The sequence below is a fragment of the Saccostrea cucullata genome, unplaced genomic scaffold, assembly GCF_032062105.1.
Source record: "Saccostrea cucullata isolate Sc308-1 unplaced genomic scaffold, CSIRO_AGI_Scuc_v1 ctg261, whole genome shotgun sequence".
In the NCBI taxonomy this organism is placed as follows: domain Eukaryota; kingdom Metazoa; phylum Mollusca; class Bivalvia; order Ostreida; family Ostreidae; genus Saccostrea; species Saccostrea cuccullata.
Window position 1 is genome coordinate 538911 of NW_026925910.1, and position 25857 is coordinate 564767.

The 25857-nt window shown below is 31.7% G+C and overlaps 1 protein-coding gene, 1 long non-coding RNA gene and 2 other non-coding genes across 4 annotated transcripts; 3 read left to right on the plus strand and 1 right to left on the minus strand.

The window, feature by feature from the left end:
• Positions 1–780: 780 nt before the first annotated feature.
• On the minus strand, positions 781–4965 carry LOC134270021 (endoplasmic reticulum chaperone BiP). Its single transcript, XM_062752192.1, has 7 exons — positions 4808–4965; positions 3879–4017; positions 3245–3724; positions 2903–3133; positions 2629–2788; positions 2370–2519; positions 781–2215 (listed from the first exon to the last, which is right to left on the minus strand). The coding sequence occupies exons 2-7, from the start codon at positions 4013–4015 to the stop codon at positions 1391–1393; spliced, it is 1983 nt and encodes a 660-aa protein (XP_062608176.1). The 5' UTR covers positions 4016–4017; positions 4808–4965; the 3' UTR covers positions 781–1390.
• A 533-nt stretch (positions 4966–5498) lies between these two features.
• LOC134270023 (uncharacterized) lies at positions 5499–9275 on the plus strand. The gene is made up of 5 exons (XR_009992710.1): positions 5499–5545; positions 6638–6706; positions 7590–7662; positions 7848–7882; positions 9229–9275. It is a non-coding gene; the product is annotated as an uncharacterized LOC134270023 (long non-coding RNA).
• Positions 6484–6565, plus strand: LOC134270065 (small nucleolar RNA snR60/Z15/Z230/Z193/J17). The gene has a single exon (XR_009992714.1). It is a non-coding gene; the product is annotated as a small nucleolar RNA snR60/Z15/Z230/Z193/J17 (small nucleolar RNA).
• Positions 7953–8041, plus strand: LOC134270064 (small nucleolar RNA SNORD14). Its single transcript, XR_009992713.1, has one exon. It is a non-coding gene; the product is annotated as a small nucleolar RNA SNORD14 (small nucleolar RNA).
• Positions 9276–25857: the final 16582 nt, after the last annotated feature.

The following is a 25857-nucleotide window of genomic DNA, read 5'->3' on the forward strand; positions in this document are numbered from 1 at the left end:
GAAATGGAATTCTATATGAAAATGGAATATTTCTGGAAAAACTAAATTACACTGACAGACATCGATAATGCATCAACTTCGTAGAGTAGTGGCGAACGCAGTCTGTCTTGCACCAAACCCTGTGCTTTGGAGAGAGTTCAAACCATGCGTGAAGCTTTCTTTTTTGTTTTCACATATTTTAAAACATGTCAATGACTGAAAAATAAATTATTAAAACAATGAAATACAGAATTAAATGTGTGAAAGATTATATAAACCATATTATTTTGAAAAATACATGTATAGTTTTCAAGAACTTTAAGAATTGAGAAAAGTCTTTTCTCAGTACAGTGGGGTATTGTCCTTGCCTGGTACGCCTCCCTTCTTAAAAGTTAATGTATACTAGACTACATGTCTTGGAATAAAACTTCACCCATTCATATTCAAAATTCATTTTTTTTTTATGGCTCAGAAAATCCCATTTTCCACTGTAACTAGGCCTGGAGTAGTATTTTGAAAACATTTCAAAGAAATTTCCATTATTAGTAACTATGGCAATGCCATTCATCGAAATCGAAAATCGCTATACATAATTATGCATCTTAGTGTCATCTGCTTGTGTGCCAATTTATATATTGACATTAGACCAAAACTGTAGGGGGGAGGGGAAATGTTCACAGACAAACACCTTACTATTGCATGAGCTCTTCTGGTCTTTAACCAGTGGAGTTAAAAATTACCGGTACTGCAAATTAACATGATAAGGCATTATTTCAAATTCTGCAAAGATTACAAAAGATATAAAATTTTATGTATTTTATTTAACATCCATCATATACATGTATCCATTAACAAAAACATATTTACACGTATAAATGGATTTCATCCATCACACCTTGTTCAAAATTTACATTTACTCTCAAAGTTCAGTCGCATAACACAACATTCACACACTGCTGTCAATAAATAACATTAAACTTTCAGTTTCTGTGATGCAACTTGCAAGTAGTTTGGCAGCATAATCATTCAGCATTACCAATTTCCTTTTCAACACTCTTCACACCATGGTCATGAGGAAATGGCAGCATTTTCACAACTTATACACATCAAAACTCAAAACTTTCTACAAGATCTGTTGTGAAATTCACAGTAAATGATTCGTTAAAAAAATAATTATGCTACATGATGTATTCACCAACACAAGCACACTTCTGGAGGGTAACAGTTGCCTCCGATTTACAAGACAAAACGATGTCAAATGTACACACAGTTAACATTTCCTACTGAATTTAGCACTTGCATGAAAAAAATAATTTTTAAGGAAAAAAAAATTTTCAGAGACCATCAAATGATAATGAAAAATGGAGATAAAAAATGGAAAGTGTCCAGATAACCTAATGATAAACTGTTTTTATAACTCGTCCTTTTCGTCGGCCCCCTCTTCTCCTGATGGGGGAGGGGCACCACCAGCTCCCTGGTAAAGTTTGCTCATTATAGGCTGCACAACTTCTTCCAGTTCTTTCTTTTGTGCTTTTAAGTCTTCTACATCAGCATCAGAATTAGATTCCATCCACTTAATTTTCTCATCAACAGCTTCTTCAATTGTCTTTTTATCTTCATCACTCAATTTACCTCCTAGTTTTTCTTTATCTCCTATTTGATTCTTAAGAGAATATGCGTAGCTTTCTAGTTCATTCTTGGCGTCTACTTTTTCCTTGACTTTCTTGTCTTCATCAGCAAACTTCTCAGCATCATTTATCATACGTTCAATATCTTCTGGTGACAGTCTGTTGTTATCGTTCTGGATGACAATGTGGTTCTTGCTTCCTGTTCCCTTGTCCTCAGCTGTAACCTTTAAGATACCGTTAACATCGATCTCGAATGTGACCTCAATCTGTGGGACACCTCGTGGTGCTGGTGGAATTCCAGTCAAGTCAAATTTTCCGAGTAAATGGTTGTCCTTGGTCATTGGACGTTCTCCCTCAAAGACTTGGATGGTAACGGTTGGCTGATTGTCAGCAGCTGTTGAAAAGATCTGAGATTTCTTGGTGGGGATGACAGTGTTACGAGGGATAAGCTTGGTCATGACTCCTCCAACAGTCTCGATACCCATAGTCAAGGGGTTAACGTCCAACAGCAAAAGATCACCTGTGTCCTCTTCTCCACTCAACACACCAGCCTGTACAGCAGCGCCATAAGCAACAGCCTCATCAGGGTTTACTCCTCGGTTAGGTTCCTTAAATGAAGGAAAGATAAAATTTAGCTTTTATATAAAAGTAACTTCTCAGTTGACTGTTAATATCAACTCGTCCTTATTTGTGGAATCTAAAAAAATACACATTTAAGAATATTGAAGACAAACTTGAAATACTGGATAAAACATTACTTACTTTTCCGTTGAAAAAGTCTTTGACCAGCTGCTGGATTTTGGGAATTCTAGTGGAACCTCCGACCAGGACAATTTCGTCAATGTCTTCCTTCTTCAGGTCAGCATCCTCCAAGACTTGTTTCACTGGTTTCATTGTAGATCTGAATAAGTCCTGTCCAAAACAACAACATTGTGTTAAAATATATTTTACCAAAAGTTTAGACACAAAACTTTTCCGTTGAAACATTTTCAATATGTAAAATAAATTCTTCGGGACCTACCATGTTGAGCTCCTCAAATCTAGCACGAGTGATTGTTTCTGAGAAGTCTTCTCCATCAAAGAGAGATTCAATTTCAATCTTGGCCTGATGCTGTGAAGACAGGGCTCTCTTGGCTTTCTCAACTTCACGACGGAGTTTCTGAACAGCACGGTTGTCTTTCCTGATTAATACAAGTAAGAAAAAAAGTTGTAAACAATATAACATTAATCCAAAACAATATGCTTGAGGTTAATCCAACAGATTTTTGTGTTTTCATTAAATCCTTTTCAGTTACCTGATGTCTTTTCCCTTCTTCTTCTTGTACAGTTTAATGAAGTGTTCCATTACTCTCTGATCGAAGTCCTCTCCTCCCAGATGAGTGTCACCATTTGTTGCCACGACTTCAAAGACACCATTATCAATGGTGAGCAGAGACACATCAAAAGTACCACCACCAAGATCAAAGACCAGAATGTTCTTCTCTCCCTCTTTCTTGTCAAGTCCATAAGCAATAGCAGCAGCAGTTCTAAAATTAAATATAGAATTGATTACACCTTAAATAAAACAATAAAATACTTCCATCCAAACATTCAATAATAAAATACCTTGTTTCCACAGCCCAAATAAGAGAACTTACGGTTCATTGATGATTCTCATGACGTTGAGACCAGCAATGGTGCCAGCATCCTTTGTGGCCTGACGCTGAGCATCGTTGAAGTAAGCAGGGACAGTGATGACAGCGTTGTTGACCTTTTTACCCAAGAATCCCTCAGCAATCTCCCTCATCTTTCCGAGAACCATAGCAGAGACTTCCTCAGGGGCAAACAGCTTGTCTTCACCGGAAACTTTCACGCTGATGTGAGGTTTGCCATTCTTATTGATGACTTTAAAAGGATAGTACTGAATATCCTTCTGAACGGACTTGTCGTCCCAAGTGCGACCAATGAGACGCTTGACATCAAAGATGGTATTCTCAGGATTTGAAGTCAGCTGGTTCTTGGCAGCATCTCCAATCAGACGCTCATTATCTGCTGTGAAAGCAACATAAGAGGGGGTGATTCGATTTCCTTGGTCATTGGCAATGATCTCAACACGGCCATTTTTGAACACTCCAACACTGTAAATAAACGAGCAAATTGTTATATTATGCTTCAAATATTTATTCTACTCCTTTTCTCCACATTTGTTTTGTAAATATCTGTTTCCAATTTAAAGACCAAGATATAAATGATATTCTGATCAATGATCAAGCAATGATCCCCATAACTTACCATGAATATGTTGTTCCGAGATCAATACCAATCACAGTTCCTACACTGTCTTTGTCTTTCTTCTTTTCTCCTTCATCATCAGCCCTTGACAACGTAACCAACAAAATGGCTATCCCCAAAAACACCAATTTCTTCATTTCTAAAACAAAATGTCACCATTAAATCCCTCGCAAGTCAGAAAAACTTGTGGACAATCAAAATACTTCTACCTTTCAAGATCAGCGATTTTGTATATATTTATGCTAGGTTTTACTAATCCTCCTTTATTCATTCACCCAACACATTCTAATTTGGTTAGAACTAATAAGGCACAATGTTGGATTCAAGGGTTGCAATGATTCCATTTTTAATAAGCTGAAAAAAAATTATGCTTAAAGTCAAGTGAAATATTACAAAATCTTGAACTGAGAATCATATATACATGTATTTAATCTGAATTAAGTTCCCCCTCTAAGTTTTTCTTTAATAAAATTTAGATATTTCATGAAAGTTCTGTTTGTCATGTTTAGGGTCTTGGGGTCTCCACTACCTAGAACTCAACATCCAGTGTGGCAACTTCTACTTTAAAAAATAACTAAGGTGAAGTCCACAGCAAAAAATTTAATTAAATATGTTTAGGTAGTTCATATGGGGTCCAGTTAAGATGCATATGGCATGAGTTGAAGCAGGCCTACCCAACCTAAGTTCACCAATAATTTAACAGTTAATCTTCTATCAACCTTAACGTTTTTAACATTTTCATTGAAATATGCCTATAAGATATGTCAATAATTCAACTAAAATGTATTCTCCTATGCCTCAATACATTTTCAGTTGACAATTCACAGCTGAGAAAATGCCGGCAAAATGCCGGTAGTAACATGTTCGCTATCTAGGCCCTATCTGAATTACTTACAAACTGATATATATCTAAATTTTTGATTACTTACTGTCTATTTTAATTTAAGTTCGTTCTTTTCTCGGTTTCCTCCAAACTTCGACTTATATCTTTTCCACCTGTCAAACAGAATGCCAAATACTTACACGCGTGTACTTTCTTCTTACAGCACTACCAGTCGTGTCGAATTTTCATTGGCTACCGTAATGTTCACTATGAAATTTCATTGGATAAACTTAACATACTCCCATTCATATCTCAAGGACACGTATAACTTCGACAAACTACGTAAATCAAGAATATCGAGAATTGCCGAGAACAATCGAGAATTTAAAATTTCATCAGCAAAAACTGTTTACATATGATTTCAAAGAATCATGTCCAAGTTTCATTACGTAATTGTTATAGCTTATCTAATTTTATTCTACATTAAAACTTGTCTTTACTTTCTTAGTTCGTTGTACGTTGTTGATTTCGTATTTAAGTGCAAAATGTTCCAGAAAAATTACTGTGCATCAAGTTTCATTATAATAATGAATTATTTTTTGCAATACGTTTGTAAAAAAAAATATTTGTGTGCTTTCTGAAGACTTCATATGAAAATAAAACATGTTTACGTATTTATTCTATAGTACGCCTTAATCTAAATAAGCAGTTCGTGACTGCGCATGCCTTCCACACGAACACGTGCTCCATTCCAGGAGCCTCACTCCAGACGGGAAGGGTAGGACGAAGATGTATAGATGCAGATATGCATCCTTATCCTTGTCCTGGTGCGTGTAACCGTAAAGTATGTATTCTCTGTACTTTTTTTTTTTTAGGATTTCAATATTTTAGTTGAATGACAATTGGCCACATACCTTTCTTCGAAAGATGAATAGAGCTAGAAACTTATCAATGCATTTTTGGTAGAGCAGAGTTCTTTTAAATGTGAATTGTTGAATATCGGTCCAAACCAATATTTAGACCATATTGATACCCAATAAGGCCTTTTTCAAGTGTTGAAATCTCTTGATTTAGCTATAGATTCAAATGAGCTTAATTAAAATTGTATACAGTGTTACACAAAAAAAGTCAAATAGACAAAGCCACAAGTAGTAGACAGTAGTTCAGTTGGAAAGAGGAAAAAGAATTCCAAAGAGATAGTCTAAGCATTGTTGCTTTTGAACATTAAGCAAAACTTTAAACAGGTTAGGACCACTCGCCCAAATGGGATATAATAGTCCATTTGGGATATAATATCCCAAATGAGCCTTAAATTTACAGTGCAAAAATTGAAATTAAATTCGCAACAGGACACTTAAAAAGGAATAACTTTTGATTGACAAGTTTTGCTGTATGCCCATTGTTTAGGAGATTGATCCCTCGGAAGTTCCGCAACTTCTTGTGGATCAATCTAACAAACAGTAGGGTTGCAGAAAAACTTGCTTACCAAAAGTTATTCCATTTTAAGTGTTTTGATGCGGATTTATGATATTTATTATCAAAATAAAAATTTTCAATTTTTGCACAGTAAATTTATAGCCCATTTGGGATATTATATCCCAAACGGACTATTATATCCCATTTGGGCGATTGGTCCCAACCTGTTAAAGATGTATTTCCATTCAGTGAATTGGTAAGTACACAACCTTGAGTGTGTGTTGAATATAGTGAGTGAGGTAAATCAATATACTCTTATTACATACAGTTTTAATGGTTAATGTTCATGGAAGTAAAAAGACCAGAAGAGTGCAGATGATGAGATCATAGTTCATCAGAAATTAATTGAAGACCACAAAATGTCTTTCGCTTCTAGCTGATGCACTCTAAAATCTGAAAAGGGCATCCCATTTCACTGACATTACATATTCTGTTTAGAAAGATATATGAATCATTTCAGGGCCCAGTGAATGCAATTGTCATTTGAATTGATGATTGGACAACATTACCAGAATTTGAAGAAAGTAGGGTAAGAATGGTATTTCTTTAAAATAAAAAGTGTATTCCAGTGCTTTCCGTAAGAACCGGCCACCGGCCAAATTGACCACTGCAAATGACAAAAATGCCATTTTGAAATAAAAATTTATAGTCAGGTCCACAGATTCTGTTCATAAACCTCAGCCCCTAGTTTGTTGCAATTTTTCTCTAGCCCTTTACTTTGTAATAATGGGAAAACACTGGTAGTCATTTAGAAATTAAAAATTCAAAGCTATTTTTGATGTATCTTGGTATTCTTGATGTATAAAATTGTAATAAAAATCATGGTTGAACTTTGTTGAGCCAGTTTTATTTTTGATGAAAAAGTTTGCAAGTTCATTCTCAGAAAGTAATTATTTTGATTTTAAACATGCAGCATCTGTAGATATAGCATAAATATAATGACAGGTAGTGATGATGAAAGCTTTTTCTCCATTCGCGGTTTCCACCAGAGATTTTTCGATGATGGACCAATCCTTCCTTGGATGTCTGAACTACCTGTTGTTAAAATATATATATATATATATTTACCCCTTTTTGATAACATTAACTCTTGTGAAAATAAAATTTATGACAGTTGGTATCTCTGTTATAAAGTTCATTTTCAAGTTTAAAGGGAACAAAATAGATAATTCGTAATTGCTGTTCTGTTTATAATGTATTTTTTTTAAACGTAAGGAAAATCTAGCAAATAGGAGGACCAAGATCACTTGTGACAAAATTTCTTTTATGACTTTCTAATGGACTAATTTCAAATATATATGTTTAACTACAATATTAATGTTCCTTACCACCAGAGTTTTGGGGGTTATGTTAGTTTAATAGATAATCTTAATGTTTAATAATTTTCTAATCTTATACTGTAATCATTGCAGTCTACGCTGAAGTTACCTTCTTCGGTCAGTTTTAATATCGAGTGCCACTGTGGTGGTGTTGGAAGGGAAAGTGGTAAGAATATTCTACCAAAGTGGAAATTTTTTTAACAGTTGTCAAAGGGATGAAAGCTTTACAAATTACTGATTTGTGATGTTTGTATTATTAGCTCTATCTGATTGGCCTCGATGCAGTATTGTCTGAAAAGCAAGCAAACTCTTCAGTGCAGTTAATTAATATCGTGTGAAATTATTTTGCAGGAAAAGGAGAAGAAATTATTCAATCTATAAACAAGGTAATTATTTGAAAAGTTACAAACCAGGAGAATTATTTCTTGAAGTCAATAACATGATTAAGATTTCAGGTAGTGATGATGAAAATTTTTTTCTCCATTCGCGGTTTCCACCAGAGATTTTTCGATGATGGACCAATCCTTCCTTGGATGTCTGAACTACCTGACTTCAAAATCAAATGGAATTTTTTTTTTTACTAGATTTATAGTTATACTATATTAAAATGATCAATAAATGAGTCTGATATAGTGTCAATATATAGCCAGCCATTTAACAGATACAGTAAAAGTTATAACGAAGTCACTGGGACCTATTAAATTACTTCCCTATATCCATGAATTTGCAATGTCCGTGTTCGCACTAACCGAGTTTTACTGTACCCATATTCAAACTTGTATATGAAAAATAATCAATTGATCTGGTTTGAAAAATAAGCAAGGAATACAACATTTTAAAGGGAATGAAACAAATCCTTTCCAATTTAACCTAACAGTGAAAAAATTTTGATTTAGGCATATCATCGGCACACTTAATTATTATCGTACCTTATAAACGATTGCATAATACTTTTTCTTTGCACTATATAACCCATAACCAGCATTGTTTCGCATAGTAATTTACAAAGGATTTATATACGTAAAAAAAACAATTAAAAAAATTAAGATAAGACAGGCTAAATAGCTGGGTATGTGAAACATTTTGACAGAAAATTCAAACACAGTTGAGTAAATAGTTCTTCCGTCGTTCCGACTGTCCTCGATTTCTTTTTTTTTCATCGAGCATGTTCATGATGTTGGTATCTTTATTATCGATGCACAGAGTTTCTTGGACTCATTTTCGAGGCAAAATGTAATTCCCAAATGCATTAATGTTTTTAAAAAATTACGTTTACTATGCAGAATTATCATTCATTGTTACCTGCTAAAAGTGATGAAATCTAGTATTGTTATAAATATATATAAATTTTAAATTGTTTTATTAAGTAATGTGTACTTAAGAAAATAAATATAATTTTACACTTAAGATTAAAAATAAACAAAATAATTCTTCTGCCGGAAATATCTGAAAAAGTTTTCCACAGCTCTGCCTGAACCCATTTTAGTCTACTCATTCTTCATAACTGTTCCATTTGATCTTGAATGTATTGTTACAGTATTAATAATGCACTGAATGATTAAAAATCTTATTGTACTAATAAATGAATGATGAAAAATCTTGTGGGAATCTCTCTGACAATACAATGAAGAGATCAATACAAGTATCTGACACTTGAAACTTCTAGTATATAATAATCAGATGTCTATTCTGTTTCTTTTGCTCATCAATTTGTATGTACATTGTATTGCAGGTTTCGGATAGAATAATGTAAATACTCACCAAAAGAATAAGGACTTGGGCCATCCTTAAAAAATTTATTTTTTGCGGTAACACGCCTCATCATTTTAGATGTGAGTAGGTAGGTAGGCTTTTTTTTTTTGAGACAAAATGTCAGAAATAAATTTCGATTATATAGAGGTATTAAGTATGTCTTAGATTTCACCTTACTAATCAAACAAGAAAATTAAAGCATTCTAAATGAATTCAATCTTTTATTGCTCAAATATCGGAACACATCAGTTCTCTTTAGGCAAACTTTTTCAAAGAAAGTGACTCTCATCAGCCACGTACCTCAAATAACTGACTCCACACTAATCTAGTGTTTCGGGGGTGTGATATATATGAGGTTTAAGATTTTGATAGTTTATTAATTAGCTGCAAATTCATCATCCCACATGGAACTGTTGCCACCAATTTGATATTTTAAACATCATACCATGTATCTGTAAGGTGGAACTGACGCACGATATTTTGGACTAGCAATTAAGATGTTTTTCCTTTCAAATTCACTGTAACTGACAGAACTATAGAGTCAATATTTCCCGCAACCTTCGCCTACGCCATCTCTAAATTTGTAGATCACAAAAACATTTTAATAGTACTTGGGGAAAGATAAAGCGTCGGTGTAACCGAGGCGTAAAAAAAATATATCAATCGGATAAAAACGGCATAAGTGCAATGGAGACGTAAAAAAATATTAATCGGATAAAAACGGAAAATGGATACATAAAAAAAAAAAGATTTTTGAACAGATAAAAAAAAAATCCAGTCGGGTGGTTTTGGACAGAATAATGTAAAAACTCACCAAAAGAATAAGGATGGCCTTGGCTGCTAGCTATTTACACAAAAGGTACTGGTACATTTTTTCCACATGTTGACATGAAAGGTAGAAAAAAACGAATTTATGAAATTTCAAAATAACAATTGCAACTACGTAATATCTAGGTCGTGTAAATTATCATGAAGTCATTGCTGTCTAAAATTGGTACTATAAAGTTGAATGGAATAACCCAATGAAAAGCTTGTAAGGCAGTGATGATGAAAGTTTTTTCTCCATTCGCGGTTTCCACCAGAGATCCGTCGGTGATGGACCAATCCTTCCTTGGATGTCTGAACTGCCTTCTAAAATGATCATAACTTTTAAAACAAAATAGTGAAATAATTTGCATTTCAAGCATGTTTGAGTAGGTCAATCGTATTTTTTCAGAACTGAAAAACCTTTCAAAATGTACTGAAAGAAATCAATTTTATGCTTCAATGCTGTAGAGTACAAACAAGCAAGATATTTACAATTTGGAACAAGACAATAAAATACTTCTACAGATCACTTAAAGTTCTAAGTTAAGAATATCATACTTCCAATTCTTAGTTTTAAGGAATCTGAGAAAAAAAATGAGAAATGTGTATCTGAAATAAAATTGGTGGTAAAGATGAGTTTAATTTATACATATTAGCTTAAGTGATGTTAGGATGGTAGTAAACCTTGATCAATTTTTCTTAACTAATATTTTGGTCAATACAATCATGATTGTCAGCTTAGTAGAAATGTGTTGTACTAGAAGAATTTAAAAGTCACTAGAAAGTGGATAATTGATGTTGCATTTCAACCAATAATAATAATATAGTCAGCTAATCATAAAACATGACCTCATCTATATGTTTTTCAAATGACGATCAGTTACTTATTAGAGTTGAAAGCTGTGTAAGAGTGCATTACACTAAATGTTCAGCACTATAGGGTTTATTCAGACATGCAAGTTCCATAAATACAAGTCTTAAGGTAGGAAATTATGAAAAGTGAAAGATTTTGTGTAAAGTAAATGATGATTAGAACTTTCAGAATTCCTGAAGAGTTATCTGCGGATATCTGATACTGGACACAAAATGCTAGTCAATTGAAAACTGCTTTACCAATACTATATAGATGGATAGCTACTCTTGATTTAAAAACTTTAATTCAGTTTAATATCTACCTCATACTCATTCAAACTACCATAAAATATCTTGACAGCAATTTTGACTATTTTGTAGTCTTATTCAGTTGTTGTATGTGTCAGGGTATAGCTCATTGAAACCAAATTATGCCAAATAAGCCTTTAGATAACATTCTGACTAAGTCCATATCAGTCCTTGTTGAAATAGACATGTATTTAGGGGAGATTATGAAAATGGCACTAAGGTCTGATCATTGTAAACTTGATTATTTGAAGTGAAAAGATTTTGCAAAGATGAAGGATCATTGTAAGAAATTATTAGGACATTTTTCTAGCAAGCATGAATAACATTTTAACCAAAGTTGTAAAACTATAGGATGATCCAAGAATTTTTCATTGTAATATTAATTGTTAAAAAGATGAAAAATCATATGTATAAGATCTGGAGCTGCACAGTACATGATGAATTTGAACTCTCTCACTGATATTGGTGAGGACAACATAATATCTGATCAAACTGTGCATTAATCACATATCTGTAAAATAGTCGGAAAATCAAGATTACTGGCCTTTTCTTTATGAAAATCTCAAAATGTCAAATTAGCAATGCAAATGATTGAGACTGCCTGTCTTACAACAAATAAGTTTACTTAAGGTAAAGCATCTAGAAACAGTAGGAGGATTAGAAGCTACATGTATTTAAGGAAAAAATTCAAAAATTAAGTTTACAAAGACAGATTCTTTGTAATATGTCGATATTTTCAGTATTGGTAGTATTCAAAATTTACCAGACACTTATGTATTAAAATATCCTCTCTTCGACTGAAAAAAAAGGTTTTTTAAATAAAGAAAATGTGTTACATTTGTTGTATTGGAAATGAATTGCGCACAACTTAGGAAATTGATAGTATGTCAAAGTAAATATTCATGTGTATTTTCCCAGTGTAAAGACAAGAGAATAGCCATGAATGCTTTACAAAATTTAAAATATTTTGTAGGAATTAAATGGATGGCCTGCAATGATGAAAAGAAGATTAAAATGTAGAAAGGGACATATGAATCTCTGTGATATTCTCTTCTTTCTGAGACAGGCTATCAATTGTAGGGGACTTCATCCACTTGGTTACTAATTATAAAAGACACATAAATACTAACTGTATAGAGACTGGCCATCAATTGTAGGGACTTCATTCAATTGGTTACTAATTAAAATAGACACATAAATTCTAACTGTATAATTATGTTCAATCAATACATAGGCACATATTGTCTATGAGATGTATCAATAAACTGAACTAGTTATTTGGACTGGATATTGAGTTAATTCACAAAAGAAAACAGGGGGTGATGGATCATAAAATTAATATCTTTTAAATAAATTGACTATGAGATGTATGTCTCTCGACTTCAATAAACTGATAAACTGAACTAGTTATTTGGACTGGATATTGAGTTAATTCACTAGGAAAAAAAGGGGGTGGTGGGTCATAAAATTAATATCTTTTAAATACTGATATGTGTGCTTAAAACTGTTAATTGAAAGTTTTCAATTATGTTGGTACAGTTCTTTTATGTAATTATGGGAAATGATAAATTGGAGCTATAAATAATGTAATGTCTCTTGTGATGCAATTCAATATATTGCTTTGTGGGGTGCTCATTCTTTTGATTGAGATTGTTTTGAATTTGGAACATGTTTTATTATTTCAGAATTGAAGAGGAATCTAATATGTCTTCAACAAAGCCAGAGTTATAGGAATTTAGGAGTCTTGTTGAAATAATGTTTCGGACTTCAAATTTCTTTATCTCTAGCATATATAATCTACTATAAAGAGACACAAGTCATTCCAAGTTAATCCACTTGTACACACGTTATTGTAAGTCTCGGAATACTAACAATCTTGTAGGTAAAATGCAATGAAGGGCCTTTATCCTCCCCTCCACTGGCAAATGTTGGCATCTCCAATAAATTATGGAGACTCCATATGAGTGAAAAATTCTTTAGAGGGATCTTTAAACAACAAACAAAATACAAACTACTAGGAAAAAAGCTATTTTTTCTTGTCTGTGTGTATTGAGTGTGCCAGAATATGAAATATATTGAAGGAATGCATTGCCAAAAAAAAAAAATTTCCAGAACTAGGAAGCTATATTAAGAACTTATGAATCAACATGCTAATTAAAACATGAAATTAAAATATTGAAGAAGAGCACAACAAGATGTGTTTGTGAAACACTGATGCCCACATATGGCAGGTTATGGCAAAGCTTTCAAGTGCAAATCTAAATTCAAAGTCAAGGTCAAAATTGTAATCCAGAGAAAGGAATGCGCAAGTAAAAAAGGAAAACCCTAGTGCTAATTGTTCAAAAGTTATGACCAAGGTTAAATTTTGATTTTTTTTTTCAAAAGTAGACCCAGGTCAAGAGGTCAAATGTGGTGAAACCCAAAGAAAGGTCTTGTCACAAGGAATGCACCTTTGAAATATGAAAGCCACAGCCCCTCCAATTCAAAATTATTGGCAAGTTTAAGTTTTTGCAGACAAACGGACAGACAGAAGTACGGACAGGGAAAAAATTATAACCCCTGAATCTTTGACTACAGGGGCATAAAAGGTTTAATTTTAGTCATATAGTATTCTTTAAAGGATTAAATATATTTCAAGCAGCATAATTTGTATTTTGTTGACTTGATCAATACTGTTATGTTTAATCTGAAGTCGTGGTGATAAACTGCTGCAGTTTCTACATAACAAGAAAATTTAAAAATATCAGCAAGAAAATTGCATGGTAAAGTTTTTATTTTCATCTGAATCATAAAGCATCAACTTTTAACAATATATAAAAACATTACATTGGTATTACTTTTCATGCTTTTCAGAAAGTAAAAAAAAAAAAAAACTAGAGAAAGAAGAAACTATAGAAAATCTATAAAGAAAAAGATGCTTGACAATGAAATTTCTTTGCATGCTTCTCACAGATGAGAAACTTAGGATAAAAACGAATTTCTAGAAAACCTATGTGTACTAGCAATTCTTTTTCAAGTATAATCTTTACTTATTATATGACGGACTACACCTCGAATAATATAACACTTCTGCTGTAAGCCAGGCTAGCTTAGTGGGAGCATCTGACATTTAATAACAACAAATAATAAACAGGCATACATTAATGTGCATGTGAATAATGAAATACTGCAATGTTTTGTTAACTATACGTTACATGCTATGCATTATATCCCTATCACAGACATTAAAAACCGCCCAGGAAAAAAACCATAGACACGTAACTATGGAAAACCGCCCAGGAAAAAACCATAGACACGTAACTATGGAAAACCTGTGTCCGTCGCTATGTAAATAATGTCTCAATGGAGAATGCCGGACGTGCATTCGGTGCAGTACTTGGTATGCATAAACACCATAGATGTACATGTACAATAGAGCGAAAAACATGCCAATATTGTTGTCAAAATTTTAAACATAAACGTATTGAAATACATGCAAATGTTGGTAATATTCTAAACATAAACGTAATATATAAACAAAAACACGTGTGTGTTCTGCGGAGCACTGGCTTAGAATGTTCCAACACCTCAAAAAAAAAAAACGCCTTCTCATTGGCCTTACTTTGGCCACGATTACCATAAACAGGCATTTCCAATAAAATACGTTCCTATCATACAACGTTTTCCCGCTATTCTAGGAAACGCGGGAAAACTCGACTACAAATGGTGTATACCATTAAAAAATGTACAAAAGAAAAAATTCTGATTCATTGTACAGGTATTATTTAAACTTTAAAGTTTTAGTGTTTTTTAATAACATTTAAGTTCTATTAATATAGAAAAAAGAACATCGGTTGCATAAGATAAAAATAAATAAAAAATTTAAGGTCTTGCTCTCTCTATTATTGACTTTGTGTAGCGATTAATATTTTTTCCTCTTAAAAAAGTAAAAACATGACTTTATTAAAATGTTCCGGCCTCCCCAATTTATAATAGTGAGAAGAAGGAGTTTGATATTTTTGCATGTACTGATGAACAAAATTTAACAAAAATAAAATAGATGAGTTTGTTTGTTTTTCTTCTATTCAGAAAATTTACTCACACAGAGGATATTTTTAAGCAATTATTCAAAATGACCCAGCATGTCTATTCCTTCGCTACAATACCTCGAATATACAGTGTTAATATTATTTTCAGTAAATGTGCAACAATCGAACCATGTACAGGTATTTACATAATATGCACCTGTACACCTCAACCCTACTCAAAGACTTGTGCATATAAAGCAAACATATTTTTCCAGTAAGTAGGCATTTCAGCAATTTTGTAAACCTGACCCATAAAGTGGTAATAAATATGCATTAAAAATGCATGTATTAGAAACACTGAAAAAAAGATATTGCATGCTGTACTCTGTAGTCCTTTTCTAACTTTACGGTATATGTACTGATCAACGGGGGGAAAATCAAATTCATGGACAAGGAGAGAATATAATGTTGGTTAATTTTTTATATATACATAATGAAAGTCTACTCTAGTAGAAATCATTTGAACTTAATAATCACCTTTCATTTGATGCCACCATACAATCATCAATGCCAAATAAACAAATTGCCAATAAAATTTTATATGTCTGAGAATAATATATATATATTTAAAGATGCTATTATGTTGTCTTAGAGGATTTATATACTTTTCTATTATGAAAAGAACATTTTTTACTTAGTGTCTTAGTGTATGAAGTCTTGAGCAGATGGAGGGAGGCATTTAAAAAAAATGTAAATTGCTTAACTATGAAAGTGAATACATGGACCTCTGTAATATCTTCTTTTTTTTTTGATGTCATATCCATCCTGTATTTGGCAAATATTAGAAGTATTTTAACAATAAGATCAAATGATCTGAATAAGAATTTATTTTAAAATGTCATGATTTATTTTAAACTCATCCAGATTTTAAAATTGCAAAAATATTGATCGCAGAGCAGTCAAAATTTAAGTAATAAAATGGAGCAAAAAAAAATCCTAGACGTTCAAATTAAGAATTTTTGCATCGATTCATATGCCAAATTATGGCTTAATATATATATATATTGCTTCGTTGAAAAGAGAAATTTTGTCCACATTTAAATTGACAAAAACGATGACGTTGTAGAACCTCATAGATCAGCAGCTAAAGATGCATGCAATTGTGTGTTTTACTCGGTAAAATTCCTGAAAAACTCTGGAATAAAAACATATACGGTATCACAAGCAAGTCGTGTATTTTCGTGTAAATAGTAGAGGCGGTATTTGATTGACTGAAACTGAGTATTTCGAATGAAGACACCGTTCTATGAAGAAACGGTTTGAATGGAAAAAATATTCTGAACAAAAACTTTTAAAAGCTGGAACGTAATGGAATGGAAAGACATAGGCATTTCAGAGTTGCTGATCTTGTGAAAGCACATTAAAGTTATAAAGGAAATTAAAACATTGACAAAGGAAACAACGAGAGAAAAATTATTTAAAAGTGAAACTTCACACAATTTTTATCCTTAGACATTGCAAACTTCAGGTATTGAGGGATGTTTTTATGGCCTTTGAGATATCTCCTGCCATTTTGTTCCTCTGAAAAATGAGAGGAAGGGGACTGATCAGTCCTTTTTACAACACACCGTTGAAAAAAAATTAAAATCTTAGAGACTAAAACACTCAGAAAACTAATTTGATGTAGTATAAACCGATAAATGCATCAAAGTAAAAATTAAAAAAAAATATATACTACATTTAGCTTCATAGATAAACGATTAAAGAATAAAAATCAGAAAGAGAGAAAAGATGAGAGATAAAGTATGAAATAACGTCCGTAAAAAAGTATGTAAAAAAAAATCTTAACTTTGAAAAAGAACTCTTTATGTAACTTAGCCCCCCAAAATTATTAAGAAACAGAAAGAAGGAAAGTTTATCTTATAGAAAGGGGGAAATAAGAATGCACAACTTTATTAAAAAAATAAATAAGTGAAAGAAAGAAGAAAGAAAGAATATCTTTGTTTAAAAATATCATACATTGGGTAAATTCTGTGGTTATTTTGACTGCCATATTTGATGCCAATTGTTAGGCTTTTCTTTGTATAGATAAATATGACTACGGGATATTTCGTCCATTTGATGAACACATGGGGCTCACGGCCGATGTGACCAGCCCAAGAGACTCCACCTAGACACTTGATACTACTTTTTAAATTTCTGAGGCTCCGTCTTTTATGCTCGTTTCACTAACTTGTATTGTCCATACGTTTTCTAATGAGACCGACCACTGTTCGCTATCTCTAATAAAGTTTTTGTAGAATTTTGCTGGCTTATAAAAAAAAATCAAACTATAATATTGCTATATAAATTAAAAGAAAAAAAATACGGAAAATGGCAATCAATATAAATCACAGAAACAACCCATTATATGATAAAATTAAAAAAAAAAAAAAAACTATAGATAATAAAAATAATGCTGTCTTAGTAAAACTGTATCCGAAGATAACATCTGGGGGTGTTTTTTTTCAGAAAGAATTCAAACATTTCAATGATCATTGCAAAATTGAGGCACTGAGGGAGGTTTTTATGGCCTTTGAGATATCTGCATTTTTGTTCCTCTGAAAAATGAGAGGAAGGGCACTGATTAGTCCTTTTACAACACACCATTGAAAGAAAACTTAAATTCAGGGAGACTAAAAAATCAGAAAACTAATTTAATGTAGTAAAAATTGATAAATGCATCAAAAAGAAAAAGGAATAAAATGAATACTAAATTTAACTTCATAGACAAAGGATTAAAGAAAGAAAAAGAGAAAAAAGATGAGAGATAAACTATAGAAAAAAAACATCCGTAAATTAAAGTATGTAAAAAAAATCTTAACTTTGAAAAAGAAAGGAAGATGGAAGGAAAGAAAGAAAAATTTAGAATTCTTTATGTACCTTAACCAAAATAAAAGAAAGAAACTAAGAGAAAGAAAGAAGGAAGGATTATTTTACTTTAAAGAAAAGGATAGAAAAAAAATTAAAAAAGCACAACTTAAAAAAAACATACAAGGGAAAGAAAGAAGAAAGAAAGAATATCTTACTTTAAAAATATCATATATTGGGTAAGTTCTATGGTTATTTTGACTGCCATATTTGATGTCAATTATTCGGCTTTTGTTTGTACAGATAAATTTGACTACGAAATATTCCGTCCATTTGATGAACACATGGGGCTCACGAAAGATATTTTGTGACCAGCCCGATGACGTATGACTTTCCTAGACACTTGATACCACTTACACAAAGGGTCCGTGTTTTGTGTTCGTTTCACAGATTTGTATTGACTATAAGTTTTCTAATGAGATGGACCAATGTTCGTTATCTTTATTTCAGTTTTCGTAGAATTTTGCATGTTTAATAAAAAAAACCCAAAAATTAATGTTGCTATATAAATTGAAAGAAGAAACAAAAAATGGCAATCAATTTAATCCATAGAAATAACCCATTATATGATGAAATAAAAAAAATATATAGATGATATAAAAAATAATACTGTCTTAGTAAAACTGTATGCTATGATAAAATCTGTTGATTCAGAAAGAAGTCAAACCTTTCAATGATCATTGCAAAGTTGAGGTACTGAGGGAGGTTTTTATGGCCTTTGAGATATCTCCTGCCATTTTGTTCCTCTGAAAAATGAGAGGAAAGGGACTGATCAGTCCTTTTTACAACACACAAATTAAAGAAAAATTAAATTCTTGGAGATTAAAAATCTCCGAAAACTAATTTGATGTAGTAAAAACTGATAAATGCATCAAAAAGAATAATATATATATATATATATATATATATATATATATATATATATATATATATATATATATATATATATAACTACATTTAGCTTCATAGATAAACGATTGAAGAAAAAAAGTAAGAAAGGTAGAAAAGATGAGAGATAAGGTATGAAAAAAAAAACGTCCGTAAATAAAATATGTTAAAAATTCTTAACTTTTAAAAGAAAGGTAGAAAGAAAGAAAAAAAAGAATTCATGTAACATAACCAAAAAAAAAAATTATTTAGAGACAGAAAGAAGGAAAGTTTATTTTAAAGAAAAGGGTAGAAAAAATAAGAATGCACAACTTTAAAAAAAATAAATAAGGGAAAGAAAGAAGAAAGAAAGAATATCTTAGTTTAAATATATCATATACTGGGTAAGTTCTGTGGTTATTTTGACTGCCATATTTGATGCCAATTGTTCGGCTTTTCTTTGTACAGTTAAATTGACTACGGGATATTCCGTCCATTTGATGAACACATGGGGCTCACGGCCGATGTGACCAGCCCACGAGACTCCTCCTAGACACTTAATACCACTTTTTCTAAGGGTCCGTGTTTGTGCTCGTTTCACAGATTTGACTTGTCTGTACGTTTTCAAATGAGACCGACCACTGTTCGTTATCTTTATTTCAGTTTTCGTAGAATTTCGCTGGCTTATAAAAAATCAAACAATAATATTGCTATATAAATTGAAAGGAAAACAATACGGAAAATGGCAATCAATTTAGATCACAGAAATAACCCATTATATGATAAAAAGAAAAGAACTATATATAATAAAAATCATGCTGTCTTAGAAAAACATCTGTTGATTCAGAAAGAAGGCAACCCTTTCAATGATCATTGCAAAGTTGAGGTACTGAGGGAGGTTTTTATGGCCTTTGGGATATCTCCTGCCATTTTGTTCCTCTGAAAAATGAGAGGAAGGGGACTGATCAGTCCTTTTACAACACACCATTGAAAGAAAACAAAAAATTCAGGGAGCCTAAAAAAACTCGGAAGACTAATTTGATGTAGTAAGAACCGATAAATGCATCAAAGCGACAAAGGGAAAAAAGAATACTACATTTAGCTTCATAGATAAACGATTAAAGAATAAAAATAAGAAAGAAAGAAAAGATGAGAGATAAAGTATCAAAACGTCCGCAAAAAAAAAAATCTTAACTTTGAAAAAGAAAGATAGAAAGAAAGTAAAATAAGAATTCTCCATGTAACATAACCAAAAAAAAATACTAAAGAGAGAAAGAAGGAAAGGATATCTTAAAGAAAAGGGTAGAAAAAATAAGAATGCACAACTTAAAAAAAAATAAATAAGGGAAAGGAAGAAGAAAGAAAGAATATCTTAGTTTAAAAATATCATATATTGGGTAAGTTCTGTGGTTATTTTGACTGCCATATTTGATGCCAATTGTTCGGCTTTTCTTTGTACAGTTAAATATGACTACGTAATATTCCGTCAATTTGATGAACACATGGGGCTTACGGCCGATGTGACCAACCCACGAGACTCTTCCTAGACACTTGATACCACTTTTTAGATTTCCGAGGGTCAGTCTTTTATTTACGTTTCACTGATTTGTATTGTCTATAAGTTTTCTAATGAGACCGACCACTGTTCGTTATCTTTAAATCAGTTTTTGTAAAATTTTGTAGGTTTATAAAGAAAACCCCCAAAAAACTATAATATTGCTATATAAACTGAAAAAAGGAAAATGGCAACCAATTTAAACCACAGAAATAACCCATTATATGATGAAATAAAAAAAAATATATAAATAATTAAAAAAGAATAATGCTGTCTTAGTAAAACTGTATGCGAAGATAACATCTGTTGATTCAGCAATGATCATTGGAAAATTGAGATATGAGGGAGGTTTTTATGGCCTTTGAGATATCTCCTGCCATTCTGTTCCTATGAAAAGTGAGAGGAAGGGGACTGATCAGTCCTTTTTACAACACACCGTTGAAAGAAAACTTATATTGAGAGAGACTAAAAATCTCAGAAAACTAATTTCGTGTAGTAAAAATTGATAAATGCATCAGAAAGAAAAAGGAATAAAATGAATACTACATTTAGCTTCATAGACAAAGGATTAAAGAGAGAAAAAGAAAAGAAAAGATGAAAGATATACTATAGAAGAAAACATCTGTAAATTAAAGTATGTAAAAAAACTTTGAAAAAGAAAGAAAGGAGGAAAGAAAGAAAGAAAAAATAAGAATTCTTTATGTACCTTAACCAAAAAAAAAATACTAAGAGAAAGAAAGAATGAAAGATTATTTTACTTTAAAGAAAAGGATAGAAAAATAAAAATCCACAACTTAAAAAAAATAAATAAGGGAAAGAGAGAATATTTTACTTTAAATATATCATATATTGGGTAAGTTCGATGCTTATTTTGACTGCCATATTTGATGCCAATTATTCGGCTTTTCTTTGTACAGATAAATTTGACTACGGAATATTGCGTCCATTTTACGAAAACATGGGGCTCATGGCCGATGTGACCAGCCCACGAGACTCCTCCTAGACACCTAATACCACTTTTTACTTTTCCGAGGGTCCGTCTTTTGTGTCCGTTCCACAGATTTGTATTGCCTATAAGTTTTCTAATGAGATGGACCATTGTTCGTTATCTTTCTTTCAGTTTTTGTAAAATTTTGCAGGTTTATAAAGAAAAAAAACCCCAAAATAAATGTTGCTTTATAAATTGAGAGAAAAAACGGAAAATGGCAATCGATTTAAAGCACACAAATTACCCATTATATGATGAAGTAAAAAAACCCATAGATAATAAAAAATAATGCTGTCTTAGTATAAAACTGTATGCAAGGATAACATCTGTTGATTCAGAAAGAAGTCAAACCTTTCATTGATCATTGCAAAATTGAGGAACTGAGGGAGGTTTTTATGGCCTTTGAGATATCTCCTGCCATTTTGTTCCTCTGAAAAATGAGAGGAAGTGCACTGATCAGTCTTCATACTAAACATTATCAAAATGCATCAAACTCCCTTTAAAAAAAATATAGAGAAAAAAAAATTACCTCCAGTGTAAGAAAATACACAATTTTAAAAAAAACTTAAATCTTCGGGAAAAAAATATTAAGAGAGCAGGTTTTTTTGCATATGTCTTAATTCGGACGACTCCCTTTTCAATTTTTAGCTTTAATATTCAGCAAGTAGAACGTGAGTTTCTCACATTTCAGCTTATATTTTCGGACGTAAGTTAAATATCTCGTTTGTAAAAGTTCTCTTTCGTTTGTAAATAAATATACAGGTCGACATTAAATACCTCCCTCGCATTTAATCTAGAATGTTAATAGTAAATAAATAGTAAATACTTATTCGTTTTTTTTTTTTTTAAACTTAGATACCCGGTATTCTGATAAAAACTAAATACCTCCCTCGCATTTAAAATAAATTCTTTATACTCAGAAAAAAATCCTCCTTCATTTTTATGCCTATATATTCATAAAAGCTCTAACAACCACCCCACCCCTGAATTTAAAATAACGTGTTAATACTCAGGCAAGTAGAATATACTCTTAAACTTATTAGCTTCAATATTAAGGCACCTCCGGACCCCTAAATGTACCATACAGAATAAAGTGTTTATATTCAGACCAAATAAATACCGGTACCCCCTCATTCTTGAACTTAAATAGTCAAATATTACATAACCCCCCTCCCCCCTCGCATTTAGAGTAAAGTGTTCATATTCGTGCAAAGAATATACACTTCATTTTCATGCTTTAATACTCGAACAAGCACATAATACACCCCTCGCATTTAGAATTAAGTGTTTTACACTTGAAAAAATTAATAAACTCTAATTTTAAAGCTAAAATATTTATGCAAGCTCTCAATACTAATACTCACAAATTTAATCCCTTAAGCCTGAATATTCAAAGCAAGTACAAAATACCCCTTTTGCATTTAAAATAGCATGTTTAAATTCAAACAAAATAATAAATACTCCTTTAATCTGCCTCAAATAAAAAATCTTAATTACTCAGACAAGTATAAATTAATACTCCCTCATTTCTTAGCTGAAAAATTTAAAATAAGCACTACATACTTCGCTTGGATTTGAAAATATTTCCCCACGTTTAAATTCAAATAAAATAATAAATACTTCCTCAATCTGACTCAAATAAAAAAAATCCCAAATACTCAGACAAGCACAAACTAATACTATACTCCCTCATTTTTAAGCCGAACAATTTAGATAAGCACTTAATACTTCGCTCGCATTTAAAAATACTTCCCCACATTGAAGCCTAAATATACATACAAGCTCTAAATCACCCCTCTCATTTCAAGCTCTAAATACCTCCCTGGGATATAGAATACGATGTTATTACTTAGGCAAGCACTATATACTTTTAAGTTTACAAGCTAAAATATATTAAGACAAGTACTTAATAACTCCTTCGCATTTAAAATGAAGTGCTTTAAATCAGGAAAAAATACTCTCTCATTTTAAGCTACAAATATCACCCTTGCATTTAAAATAAGATGTTACTATACTTAGGCAAGCACTGCATACTTTTAAGCTTACAAGCTTAAATATCAAGGCAAGTACTAATTGCCTCCCTCGCATTTAAAGTGAAGTGTTTAAAATTAAAAAAAAATATAAATGCTCTCTCATTTTAATCACTAAATACCTCCCCCACATTTTAAATAAGATGTTATTACTTAAGCAAGCACTATATACTTTTAGGCTTACATACTTAAATATTGAGGCAAGTACAAATTACCTCCTTCGTATTTAAACATAAGTGTTTAAAATCAGGAGAAAAAAATAAACCCTTTCTCATTTTAAGCTCTAAATACCTCCCTTGCATTTAAAATAAGATAAGATAAAAAATAAATTATCACTTAGGCAAGCAGCTTTTAAGTTTGTCTATTCAAGCAGGAACTAAATGCGTATACCTCTATTGCATTTAAAATAAAGTGTTTATACCTAGGGCAAACAGCAATTTTTTTTATAAATCAAATGCTCAGACAAGCACTAAAACTGTATTAAAATTAAGTGTTATTACTCAGGAAATAACTTTTTAAAAACTCCCTCATTTTTATACTTTAATATGTATGGAAGCTCTAAATACTTCCTAAGCATTTAGATAACATGTTTTATCTAGCTTGGATATTCAGGCAAGAACTAAATACCTCCCTTTCATTTAAAATGGCACGTTATACTTAGACAAAAATACTCCCTTATATTTAAACTTAAATACTCAGACTCCCTCATTTTTTAAATCAAATTTTCAAGCAAGCAAAAAATACCTCCCTCACATTTACATGTGAATATCAGTGATAGCACAATATACCTTCTTATTTAAAATCTAAGGTATTTATAGAAACACTGATAAAAATATCCCTATTGCTTTTAAGCTGAAATATTAATATCAGTTCAGTTCTTTGAAGATTAAATACGAAGACAAGCGTTGATCTAATAAAAAATGTCCATAGCTATTAAGCTTAAATAACTTTGAAAAATCTTAAAACATTTTTAAGCAAGATGTGTTTGTGAAACACTAGGCGCCCGGTGGCAACAAAAATCGAAAAAGCTATTTTTAGCATACTAGCATAGGTAACAGTCAAGGTCACAAGGTCAGTAACCTTGGTGTCATTTGAAAGAACTTGATTAGTGGAGTATGCACACCAAATATGAAGTCTCTATCTTTTATGGTTCAAAAGTTATGGTGAAGGTACGAAAAAGCTATTTTTAGCATAGAGGTGACAGGCAAGGTCACCAGGTCATTGACCTTTGTGTCATTTGAAAGAACTTTATTAGTGTAGTATACATACTAAATATCAAATCTCTATCTTTCAAGGTTCAAAAGTTATAGCGAAGGTTCAAGTTTGCAAAGAGAGAAGCTTTTTTTTTAGCATATAGGTCACGGTCAAGGTCAAAAGGTCATTAATATTGGTGTCATTTGAAAGCACCTAATTAGTGAAGTATGCATACCAAATATGAAGTTTCTACCTTTCATGGTTCAAAAGTTATGGCGAAGGTTAAAGTTTGCAGACAAACAAATGGACAGACAGACAGACAGACAGGACAAAAACAATATACGCCTCGGATCTATCGATCCGGGCGCATAAAAATTAAAATTGTTCTGAAGAAAAAAATAGAACATATAAATACTAAGACAAACTAAAATATTTAAAAAAAATTTAAGTTATCCTAAAAATAAAAAAAAAATCGCTCAAAGCATAAATGTTCAGACATGTACTGATCAAAATACAGCTAAACAAATATCTAAACAACATGAAATGTAAAAAAAAATTGTTCAAACGACAGCAAAATCGAGACAAAGATATGTACTTGGTACATAAATGAAGAAACAATGTTAGGTCAACTTTGGAATTCAATAAAATTAATGAAGAAAAAGGGTGAAGGAGAAAATATTTATCACTAAAAACATATTCTTAATAAGAAGTTAGACTTTATCAACTTCAAAAATGAATATTCTGAAATGATACTAAATTATTAACATAGTTGGTTTCAATTTCTGAGTTAAAGTAAATAATCGTGGTTAATTGTGGGTCTTTTATTCTAAATGTACTTTTGCTTTTGACTTGAGTAAACCTTTGTTGTTTTTAGTTTGTTCTTCCTCGATTCCAAAATAAATAATAAAAGTGATGTAAACTGTTTCTTTTGTTTCACACCACCTTTCGATTATCAGTAAAAACCGTTTTGGCTTGATTATCCACCATTCTTATATGAACTGTTGAAAAGTAGATACCATCTTCGATCTTTGTTGTAAATCGTCATCGACACACATTCCATATAGCAAGAATTTTAGGTAAAGTCCTGATT

Excerpts from the sequence above, each read along its gene's own strand:
- LOC134270021 (XM_062752192.1), bottom strand. The coding sequence starts at position 4,015 with ATGAAGAAATTGGTGTTTTTGGGGATAGCCATTTTGTTGGTTACGTTG. Across the intron at positions 3,134-3,244 it reads ATGAGAATCATCAATGAACC|AACTGCTGCTGCTATTGCTT; the intron begins GTAAGTTCTCTT and ends ATTTAATTTTAG. Across the intron at positions 2,520-2,628 it reads GATTTGAGGAGCTCAACATG|GACTTATTCAGATCTACAAT; the intron begins GTAGGTCCCGAA and ends TGTTTTGGACAG.